This window comes from Primulina tabacum, chromosome 13 (genome assembly GCF_025594145.1).
Source record: "Primulina tabacum isolate GXHZ01 chromosome 13, ASM2559414v2, whole genome shotgun sequence".
Lineage (NCBI taxonomy): Eukaryota > Viridiplantae > Streptophyta > Magnoliopsida > Lamiales > Gesneriaceae > Primulina > Primulina tabacum.
The window spans coordinates 7,682,380-7,694,484 of record NC_134562.1 but is presented as its reverse complement, the minus strand read 5'-3'; the positions used below and the strand labels follow the sequence as shown (position 1 = coordinate 7,694,484).

The 12,105-nt window shown below is 36.1% G+C and overlaps 1 protein-coding gene across 1 annotated transcript; it reads left to right on the top strand.

Annotated features, from left to right (window-relative positions):
• The first annotated feature begins 864 nt into the window (after nucleotides 1-864).
• On the top strand, nucleotides 865-4,646 carry LOC142522817 (uncharacterized). Its single transcript, XM_075626363.1, has 5 exons — nucleotides 865-987; nucleotides 1,084-1,257; nucleotides 1,527-1,625; nucleotides 2,911-3,153; nucleotides 4,098-4,646. Exons 1-5 carry the CDS (start codon nucleotides 904-906, stop codon nucleotides 4,491-4,493), a joined length of 996 nt encoding a protein of 331 aa, XP_075482478.1. The 5' UTR covers nucleotides 865-903; the 3' UTR covers nucleotides 4,494-4,646.
• Nucleotides 4,647-12,105: the final 7,459 nt, after the last annotated feature.

Genomic DNA, 12,105 nt, shown 5'->3' with positions numbered 1-12,105 from the left:
TCTATGTTAGCTCATTTCTTCCTCAAACATTAAGATCCCATTAGCATTAACTTGGATTTATCCATTAATTAAGCTGGTACTTCTCCTCCAAATTATTCTTTTCTTACTGAAAAAAAATCTAATTTGTGTTAAATTTGACTTTCTTGGCATGTTCTGAGTATTGGTGTTTGTTTGATTAGCTGTGTTTTTGTTGAATTCTTTGTGGATGGATGCTGGTAGTCGTGAAGATCATCATTGATCTTAAATTTGGGATTTTATGTTCGAGAATTCTGTGATAACGGGCATCTGTTTAAGCTGATTTTGAGAATTGTTACCTGCAATGTTAATTAGCTTTGATCTCTGTGCTTTCCTCTATGATTTCATGTGGTCTAGGGGGAATTTACGTGACTGTTTTTTTAAGGTCGTTAGTTTTTCTTATCTTTTGAAACACGTTAGTATTATTTTGTGTTTTGTACAGACTGAAAATCTGTATTTCGTTGTGTGGAATGTTTTAAATTTAGCCAAAGTGAAAATTATAGCTCCACCAATGGTTGATTTGTGTTTAGTTGATTTGGCATGCACTACAAGTCTATAAGCAAGGGATTTTGGTTCTTTAGGCAATTAGGCCTTCCGGTAATAAATTTACATTAAAGTTTAGACAACCAGGGATTTGATTCTCAAATGTTGACGTATTGCCTTGCTAGTTCTCTATCTGTGAAGGCCAAAAAGTTGGTGGATTATTGGCCTACGATCCATCATTTGGCGGACAAGTTACCGTGTTATTGTTTTGAATGATCACAATTTCTTAGCTATAGAACTGCAATTAAAATAGCAATATCTTTCAAAGATTTTGTTGTTTTCTTTTATATATCTTCTCTGGTACAGATTCGAAATTAATTTGAGTCCATTCTTTGAACAAAACCAATGAGAACTATGAACATCGGGTTCAAAAAATCCACTCCAGATGGCAGTGGGAGTCCGTCGTCTCTGGAAGAAAAGCAGGGAAAGGTATCTTTTGTCTTCTATCAAGGATTTTTAGGTAAGTTTGCACACGGATGCCAGTTTATGGCAAGGATGACTAGTTAATTACGTGTACATTTGCAGATTAATGAGGTAAGAATGTTGATCGGGCCACAGTCCAAATTGGCCTATTACTGTTCCGATGAATCCATTTCAAGATACTTGAGAGCGCGAAATTGGAATGTGAAGAAGGCAGTTAAAATGCTTAAAGCAAGTTTGAAATGGAGGTTGGAGTATAAGCCGGAAGAGTTTCGTTGGGTGAGACCCACTTACTTAAATAAGCTAAAAAGGTCATGAGGGATGCCCAAGCTAATGCTTAATTCATGGGGTGCATGATTCCTTTGTATTCTTTATGACATCTCCTTATCTTCTCGTTTCAAGTATAACATATCGCTTCCCTCTTCTCATATTTAAATATTTACAGATTTCTGGTAAAATTTCAGAAGTTCTAAGTTTGTTCAGTGCCATTTATAGATTCAGATTCAGTTCACTTTATGTTTTTATGTATTTCTACATTTGGAAAATAGGACGATGTTGCACAAGAGGCGGAAACTGGAAAAATATACCGAGCAAGTTATAAAGATAAGTATGGGAGGCCAGTTCTTGTCATGAGACCGAGGTGCCAGGTTAAACATTAAATTTCCTCTTGTTTATACTATTTAGTAAAAATCCTTTTTATCTTAAGGGTCTACTGAATTCTTTCTATCGAAGTTATCTGTTGATTTCTATTTTCCTCATAAGTTGATTTATCTTGACTCTAGTGTGAGCATGGGTTATGGATCATGTTATGGGACGTTTGGCAAGAGGGTGATCATTCTGTTCAGTGATTTCATGGTGCTTGGACGTTTTCCTTGTTTATCTATTTCAGAATATGGGTTTGGAAGAGAGAACCGCACGATCTCTTGTATTTTAGTTTTGAAACTCAATAGGATATTTTTATTCCAACCTTCTCATATAAATACAAAAGGAGTCCAACTATGGAAACAAAAATCTGCAGAATCCAAATCCTACAAAATCGAAATTCAGTGTCCTAAAAGAATTCAAATAACCATAATCCTAATGATCTATCTCTCATGAGATAAACCTAAAAATAACAACCGAAAGATAACCAAGATTCTATATTTGTATATTTCCCATGTGTAAATCTTCGATAAACTTTATCAATTGAGGCAGGTGGGCTTGAGCTATCGCTGAATTGGGCAATGACAGACTCCATGATTGTTGTCAATCAAGTATTTTACTTTCACATTTTGTTTTATAAAGCAAGAGGATCAAATCTGTTACCCAAAATCCTTTCCAATGGTTTCCGTGTTTGGTGTTTACAAGCTGCTTACCTTGACTTGTCTTACAATTCTACAAATTTACTGACAAAAAAATGAACACAAAACTCTATTGACTGCTTGAACCATCAATTATATGATAAATAATCACAAGTATTACCGAGAACAAACAATTTTGGTAACTTGTTAGACAAAGTTGTTGGTGTTGATGGGAAATAATTATCCATGTCGGTAGAGCAAGCAAAACGTGACCCTTGATTTTTAATAGTTGTTAATATTTGAATTGCATTGTTATACATGACTATAATATTTTGCGAAGCGATAGACACTTGTTCTTACAATTATCATAGCTAAGGTCATGTATTTGATTCCAATATGTTGCACCAAGTTGGTGCAATTAGAAGGGGTTACTTGAAGCAACAATTGTTCTCACTGGAAAAAAAATATTGAAACTTGTTGCTTGGGTTGTGAATTAAAATATAGAGTTGCGTTGTTGTTGGTTACTAGGTCTTTTGGTAAAACACCAAACTCTCGGTCCTATACTTGGCTTATGGGTTGGTTGTCTAATTAGTTCATTTTTTCTTTATGAACTCTTTTCTTAGTTCTTATTTCATGTTGTGTGTTCTCACAGAATTCAAAGTCGATAAAAGGGCAAATTAAGTATTTGGTTTATTGCATGGAGAGCGCAATTTCAAATCTTAGCCATGACCAAGAGCAGATGGTTTGGTTGATTGATTTCCATGGGTTTAATATGTCCAACATATCAGTCAACGTCACACGGGAAACAGCTTTTGTCCTGCAAGAGCAATATCCCGAGAGGCTTGGAGTCGCAATTTTATACGATCCTCCAAAGATTTTCGAACCATTTTGGAAGGTATCTTTTTATTAATCTAACTTATTTATTACATTAAGATTCTTATATATAATATATGCGTTTCTATGCACTCCAAAAGCTTCAGATTGTAATATTGTTGCTCCGTAGAATTTAATCACTTCTCTTGAGCTTTTTTCTACATTCATGGATTTTCTTCATTGGTTTTATTTGTAAATGGAAGAGAATAACTAATATTTCTGCAATGGCAATAAAAAATCCAGGAATAAATTTGCATTAAGAAGTCCCACAAAATTCAATGCTGGACTACAGATTGAAATATTTCGTCCAATCTTCATCTTGGAATATGCGTGTTTCATATTGTTTAGCTGTCAAAAGAATTTCCTTGTTTCTTTTCCACTTAGTCATGGCATGATTGCATTGTAAATTTCCTTCACTGTTTCTATTCCACAATTGTCTTTCAAAAGGATCAAATTAATGGATAGTGCTCAAGTTCCTAGTTATTTGTTTCCATCTATCACTTCACAATAAACGCAGGATACGTTAGATCATACTTGTGGTTGTTCTGAAATATTTTCTGAAAGTACATTTCCAAATAAGGGAACGTGGCATGTGCTTTGTTATTTTCTCGGAAGGAGACATTTGTTATATCATGCCATAATATGTTTCGTTAATTAGTTTTTTCAATGTTATATGGTAAATAAACTTTGAAAATGTATTTCGCTCTAAAAAAATGACTATAATATACTAATAGAGTTGTTTTACTCATTGTACGTGTGAACATGAAAATGTATTTTTGGCACTAATTTGAAACTATTTTGAGTAGAACATTTATATGTTGGCTCATGTTTCCAGAACATGAAAACATTTCCTAAAAGACAAGCAAACATGTTCATAATCTTACATCCTAACCAGTGGATGTCGTCTTAGTTTTAACAGTAGCTCTATTTTTCTAGCTTTATAATGATGTGGGATGTGGTTTACAGATTGCAAAACCCTTCTTAGAGCCAAAAACAATGGACAAAGTCAAATTTGTGTACCCAGACGACCCCAATTCAAGCAAGATTATGAAAGAGTTGTTCAACATGGAGCTGGTTGAGTCGGCTTTCGGTGGTAAAGATGATACTGGTTTTGACATTAGCAGATATGCTGAGAGGATGAGGGCCGATGATGAAAAACGGACGCGTTTTTGGACAACTAATAATAATCTTGGATCTTCAACTTTGCCTCCTGCTATATCTAGCTCCAGTTTCAATGCTGCGAATTCAGACACTGATTCAGACGACTCATATGTAAAAGTAGACAAATCTTCGTCTCCTAGGTATGATGAAGAAGAAGATGATGCGATGGCTGTTAACGCTCTACACTCAAAACAACACTAAAACACTAGGCAAACAACAATAAAACACTAGGCAAATGTGGTGTAATTTAAATTGATAGATTTTGGATCTTCCTACCTGTTAAATGATTCATGGCTTAAAGCTTAGCCACCACGCATTCTGTTAACAAATAGCTCCTTTCCAGGAAAGAAATAATTTTGCCCTTGTTCTCTAACCGAAGGAAGTCTTTAATATTTCTGTGTGTGTATTAGTGTGCGTCATAGAGGAATGCTACTTCCACCCCTTTTCAAAGTTGTCCCTGTTTTTTAGTTTCGGCTATGATCAGGAGCCATTGGATCGGTTGGACCCCTCCAATGCAAAAGGGTGCGGATCTCTCTGGTGCAACAATGACATCATCGTCTCTAATTTCTTGGGCCCTTCTAGATGCAACCAAGTGTAAATCACTCGATGCAGCAAGACCATTCCCCTATGTTTTTCCATGCTACAATTTCTTAGTTTTTTTTTTTGTTTTTTTTTACGTGGATCATGTTGGTGATACCTTGGATCATGATACATGAAAGAACCATCAAAAGACACCATACTCGAAAAATGAACACACATGTTGAGGCAGCCAAAAACCCTTCACTTTCTGAAAATCCAGGCAATGCACCATGTGCTAGGGTGGTCATCTGTTGGATGCGTCAGGTGCTGAGGCGGCCAAAAACCCTTCACTTTCTGAAAATCCAGGCAATGCACCATGTGCTAGGGTGGTCATCTGTTGGATCTCGGTTTTCTCATGCCCAAAAGCAGCGGAAGTTTAAAAAATTTTCTTTTATTTTGACAATCAAAATATATTTGTTTGAGCGCTCGTATAGTTTTAATAATTAAACATACATAGGATGTTTAAAACTTTTACTTTTGGTGAATGATTCACAAGGCTCCAACTATTCCGGGATTAGCGTAGATAGCTCTTAATGTATTTCCTACGAACTCTCTTCAAGAACTCCTTCCTTCAATCTTCGAATCAGGTCCACGACTAGAAGATTTGTTCCTATTCCAAATAGCACTAGGATATTTGAAAGAAGTTTCAACGTTGGAGATTAAAATTTGAGAGACGGCTCAACTCTTTTTCAAGAGAGGAGGACCTGAAGTTCTTTGAGAGGAGAGGAAGAGATTTTTGAAAATTTGAAATTGTCTTGTGGAGGCTAGGGTTATTCGAAAAATTGTGAATGAATTATGTTTAACCCTAAGCCTAATATACATATATATAAGCTTAGTGCCCATTAATTAAATTAAATACTTAATGAGCTTAATCAATTATTTATTCTAGTCCAACTAGTTTAACTAATTAATTAATATTTTTAAAGTCTAAGTAAGAATCTTAATAACATGTATGTTGGTCTTGTACTCCTACAAGCTCATTATACATATATCCATTACATTTAATTTAAATCCCTTATAAATTCAATATTTGAATTTAATATTTAACTTATAAATTCAACTCCTTGAATTTATCACCTCAAAAATTTAATATTTAATAAACTCAACTTTTGAGTTTAATAAATTAAATCTTCAAATTTTATAAATTCAACTCCTTGAATTTATTCTCTACGAATTTCATAAATTCAACTTCTTGAATGTACTATCTCATAAATTCAACTCCTCGATTTTATTTTTCTCAAATTTTAATTAGCATAAATTCAACTCCTTGAATTTACTATATCATAATATAAATTCAATTCCTTGAATTTATTCTCTCTACGGGAACAAATGATCAAGTGCTTGTATGACCTTCAATGGTTCAGGGATACAGTTAGCCTTGGGTTCACAACTCCTTGTGATTCAGGACATAATCTTTTATTCGGGCTTACCCTAATTTGCTTCATTCTATGTATCAACAATTGATCATGAGAATGTCAGAAATCACATTTATGATTAAACTCATCGAATCATGGTAAGAGCGTCTAGTAGCATTGCCCCATGATTCCCTATGTATCACTGATAGTGCCTGCAAAAACCAGTTGGTTATGATTAACGTACAGTACGGTTCCTTCATCTCATATATCCCGATCGAATCTGCAAACATTGGTTCATTGAGGGTTGCATAAGAATTCAATAACTATGTGACTCATATAAATAGTGGCATCGCGTGTCCTATTGGAGAACTCCTTCTCCATTATACATCTCATACTCTGGTTAGAGATTCCATGCACTATTATTTCATTCGATCACATAGGATATCCACACCCATAGTTGAGCAGGTGAATTCCCGACTACAATGCACTGACTCCTACATGTGTCGCAACTATACCCAATCTCGCCACCTGATGACTCTCCTGGAGACAGTAAACGAGTCAAAGCACAACCCTAGCATATAGAGCCTTAGTGTTGTCCCGGGTCGTAAGAACTAATGGCTTACAATCAGAACCATGGACTTATCCTCTCGATGAATGATAACCACTTGGAAAGTCCGATGGAGTGTTGTTCGGTATAATCATCATATGACTACCCATCTGCATGTTTGGACATCTCTATGCCCTTACCAAAAAACGTGGTACAAAACATCACAGATGCTAGTCTCGAGCTCAAGCGACCTTTATCCATGTTTTTGGCGGTTGAATCGACTAGGAACGAATTTAGATCATATAGTGTTTACAAATGAGTTTAAACCTCGAATTACGATTCATTTGTACTAAAGTATAATCAAGGACTTTATCTATGTTGATTGCATGAGTATACATATAAACTAAAACAAGACCATAAAAAGTTAAATTATATTAAAATAAAGATTGTTTATTACACTTGAGTCAATAAATTTCTAGCCAACCATTGGCTTGCTGGACATCTATTCTAACAATCTCCCGCTTGCTCTAAAGCCAACTACCCGTAAACTTTAATCACATTGATTCGCGATGCTTCTCAAACAATGGTCCTGGCAAGGGCTTTGTAAGTGGATCAACAACATTATTTGCAGAGGGAACTCTTTCGATTTATATATCTCCTCTTCCCACAATCTCCCGGATGATGTGGAATTTCCTCAGTACATGTTTGGATCACTGATGAGACCTTGGTTCCTTTGCTTGCGCAATGGCACCAGTGTTGTCGCAGTACTCCGGGACTGGATCAACTCCATTAGGAATAACGCCCAACTCTCGGACAAAATTCCTCATATAAACTATCTCTTTGGCTGCAGCAGATGCAGCAATGTATTCAGCTTCAGTGGTGGAATCTGCAACGGTGTCTTGCTTGGAACTTTTCCAAGAGACAGCCGCACCATTTAGCATGAATACAAAACCAGATAACGATTTCGAATCATCTACATCACATTGGAAGCTAGAATCAGTGTAGCCTTCCAATTTTATTTCTCGACCCCCATAGACCATGAACAAGTTCTTAGTCCTTCTCAAGTACTTAAGAATATCTTTAACGGCCTTCCAATGCATTGGACCAGGGTTCGCCTGATATCTTCTTGTAACACTCAGAGCGTAAGCAACATCAGGACGTGTCGATATCATACCATACATGATACTACCAATGGCTGACGCATATGGAATACATGTCATCATCTCTATCTCTTCATCAGTTTTGGAACACATAGCTTTAGATAGAGTAACACCATGACACATTGGTAAGTATCCTCTCTTGGACTCTTCCATAGAGAATCACTTCAAAATGGTATCGATATAAGTGGATTGGGTGAGCCCCAGCATCCTCTTTGATCTATCTCTATAGATTTGTATTCTCAATACATAATATGCTTCACCCATGTCTTTCATGGAGAATTTACTTGCTAACCATACTTTAGTTGATTGCAGTAATCCTACATCATTCCCAATGAGTAGGATGTCATCAACATAAAGTACTAAGAATATCACTGCACTCTCACTAACTTTCTTGTACATGCATGGTTCCTCATGATTTTTAGCAAAACCAAATTCTTTGATAGTGCTATCAAATCTGAGGTTTCAACTCATTGACGCCTGCTTGAGACCATATATTGATCTCTGAAGTTTGCATATCTTATGCTCACTTCCTACTGATGTGTATCCCTCAGGTTGAGACATATAAATTTCTTCTTTGATGTCTTTATTGACGAATGCAGTCTTTACATCTATTTGACATATCTCATAGTCATATCATGCTGCTATGGCTAGTAGTATTCTAATGGACTTAAACATAGCAACTGGTGAAAAAGTTTCCCCATAGTCAATTCCTTGCCTTTGAGTATGACCTTTTGCAACCAGCCTTGCTTTTAAGGTCACTACCTTCCTATCCGCCCCAAGCTTTCTTTTTTAGATCCATTTTCATCCTATGGGAATGATTCTCTCAGGTGGATCCACCAATGTCCAGACTTGGTTTGAATACATAAAGTCCATTTCAGACTGCATGGCTTCAAGCCATTTGGTTGAATCAGTATCATATATTGCTTCTTTGAAATTCATTGGATCACATCCAACACAATGCTCATCATGGCTTTGTTCACAAAGAACCGTATATCTTGCAGGTGGTCTAATAAACCTATCAGACCTTCTAGGAGCTTGTACTTCAACTACTGGTTGTTGGGAAATGGGTTCAACTTCTATAGTTTAGGGAGTATATTGAATTTCTTCAAGTTCTATCATCTTGATTTTTCTATCCAATAGAAATTTTTTTTTCCAAAAAGGTGGCATTTCTTGAAAAAAAACACTTTTGTTTCATTGGGACGATAGAAATAATATCCAACATAATTATTTGGATATCCTACAAAGTAGCACAAAGTGAATCTATTATCAAATTTGTCTCTCATTGTCCGCTTCACATAAGTAGGACATCCCCATATTCTCAAATAAGAATATTTGAGAGTTTTTCCCATCCATATCTCATATGGTATTTTATCCACTGTTTTAGTATGGACATTATTCAACAACACTGCCATAGTTTCAAGCGCAAAGCCCCAAAACGATGTAGGCAATTCAGTGAATCCCATCATGGGTCGAACCATGTCCATCAAGGTTCGATTACGACGTTCAGAAACATCATTCAATTGTGGTGTTGCTGGTGGAGTTCACTGTAAGAGAATCTCACTCTCTTTTAGATAACCCAAAAATCAGCACTTAAGTATTCTCCACCTCGATCAGATCGAAGTGTCTTAAAACTTATTTCTAGCTGTTTTTCTACTTCAGATCTGAATTCTTTGAACCTTTCAAATGCTTCAGATTTGTGTTTCATCAAGTAAACATACACATACCTCAAATAGTCATCAGTAAAGGTAATGAAGTAGGATTGCCCATATTTTGTGATAACACTTAGCGGGCCACAAACGTCTGTGTGGATCAAATCTAGTAGACCATGCGCACGTTCCACTTTTCCATTGAATGGAGTCTTGGTCATTTTTATTTTTAGACAGGACTTACAAGTAAGTAGAGAATTTATGTCTGACAAGTCAAACATGCATTCTCCCACTAGCTTGTGCATCATTCTTTGGGAAATGTGACATAGTCTAGCGTGCCATATTTGTGCGGGATTTGGATCATTTAACTTTCTTTTGTTTGTTGTTGATTCTTGTTTACTTGGACATTCACTTATCATTTTCAGAACATTTCTGGCGCATATAATTTCTTATGTCCGAACTTCTTGTAGTGAAATAAATATGTTCTGACTTATCGAGATTCGTTGGCCCTTTAAGTGTCCTTCAGAGTTTGCCTCTTATTGGGTTTGTTTTTCTTGTGAGGGACATAACATTTTTTTCCCTTACTTTGTTGGCCATTTTTTGTCCTGATGAGAGACCCATTAGAAAAACAACATTTTCCTCTTTTATGGTGATCTCATAAGTCATAAGCGTAGTGACTAGATCTTCAAGGCTATTATCTATCTTATTCAAATTAAAGTTCACCATAACCCCGTCAAATGAGGAAGAGAAAGACAACAAATTGATGTAATCAAGTAACTCGTTGGAAATCATATATTACAGGCCCACCACATTCTCAATAAGTCCAGTCATATGTACACCACGCTCATGGGGTAGAGCCCCATCTTTCATGCGTGTAGTCATGAGCTCCTTGAAAGTGGTGTGCATCATTGTATGAGTTTCATGCACCATCCAACTCTTGCACGTGTATTCGAATGTCAGCTACATTCAATATTTCCTTAAACTGTCCCTACCATTCGTTAGATATAGAAGCTAGCATGTTACACTTTAGCTTGCATACTGTGGTCCTACCATCTTGCATGCTTTGTCAGTTCAGCAGGACTGACATTAGTGTGTATGAAGCTTTCTCCGAATTCAGAACAATTTCTCAATCAGTCTGGAAAATTTAATTTGGTTAGCTTGTTAATAATAGAAATTGATTAAGCGACGAAATCGAAAATATACTTATATGGAAACAGAATAATGATTACTGATTATTTTAAAATTATTCTAAGATATAAAATTGTTAGGATCGATTAGAGGGGTACTCGTTGAGCTACAATAGCTCGGTTCTTGAAATATTGAGCACCGATGAATTAAATCGAGTTTGGTATTCAAACCAAGCGGAAAACACTCGAAATAATCCTTCGTAGAAACCAATTAAATATTTTGTAAAGCATTTAAAATATATGCAAGTTGAATGAGTAAAAATATTTTTGGTTGAAGCATTTTATCAAACACTTGATATGTAACATTTTGGTATTTGAAGAACACATAAAATGCTTCAACAATGCATCTTAAAAATAATGGAAATGATAAGTAAATACAATAAATTAAAAGACACGAATTTGTTTATGGATGTTCGGAGACTTCAAATGCTCCTACGTCACCCCTTCTTCTCCTTGAGAAGGATTCACTAGAAGACTTTGATTTATACAATACCTTGTACAAACCCATTCAGCTAGGACTTACACCACTGCCTACACTGAACTCCTAGCACTAGAGATTGTTGGCAGCACCTCACAATCAGTATATTGTTTAATGTCTCATATTCAAAGACTACAAACACATTGTTTTACGTCTTTGTGTGAAGACTCACTCAACTAAACTTTGAAGTTCAACTCTCTTGTATATGTGTGAGTGATTGTGTGCGAGGAATTTATCATTTATAGTGTACATCTCAAATGTATCCTCACACAAGGGCTTGTGCTCTCAACAAGCTGATTTATTCATGCTAACTGCCCATGCTTTGAATCACCTTCAAAAGCTCTTGTTTGATCTTCAATATGTTGTATTTATAGGCTCCAACACTGATATATACGTTAGACACAAGAATATGACCGTTTGGAAAGTTTCTGTACTGTTTCTTGAATTGCCACGGTCAAATTCGTCTTGCTGGACATTTTCCCGACTGGCCAACTCAACTGGTCAGCAGCTGGTTCAGTTCAGTTCAGTTGGTCAACTGCTGGTTCGGTTCAGTTGGTCTGGTTCAGTTCAAATGGTTTGGTTCAGTTTCAGCTGGTCTGGTTCAGTTCAACTGGTTCGTTTCAGTTGATCAGCAACTGGTTCAGTTCAACTGGTCAGCAGCTGGTTCAGTTCAGTTGGTCTGGTTCAACTGGTCTTCGGCTGGTTCAGTTGGTTCAGTTCAGCTAGTGTGCTGAAATCAGCTTAGCTGATTTTAAGCTGATTTCGGTTTGTGTAGAACCAGTAACTTCATCGTCATTTATCAGCATTTTAAGCTTCGATTCAAACATTGACTTCTAAAGATAATTTGTAGATCATCGTCGT

Coding starts and splice junctions, on each gene's coding strand:
- LOC142522817 (XM_075626363.1), top strand. CDS start 904: ATGAGAACTATGAACATCGGGTTCAAAAAATCCACTCCAGATGGCAGT. Junction 1,258..1,526: donor AGCCGGAAGAGTTTCGTTGG/GTGAGACCCACT, acceptor TTTGGAAAATAG/GACGATGTTGCACAAGAGGC. Junction 1,626..2,910: donor TCATGAGACCGAGGTGCCAG/GTTAAACATTAA, acceptor GTGTTCTCACAG/AATTCAAAGTCGATAAAAGG.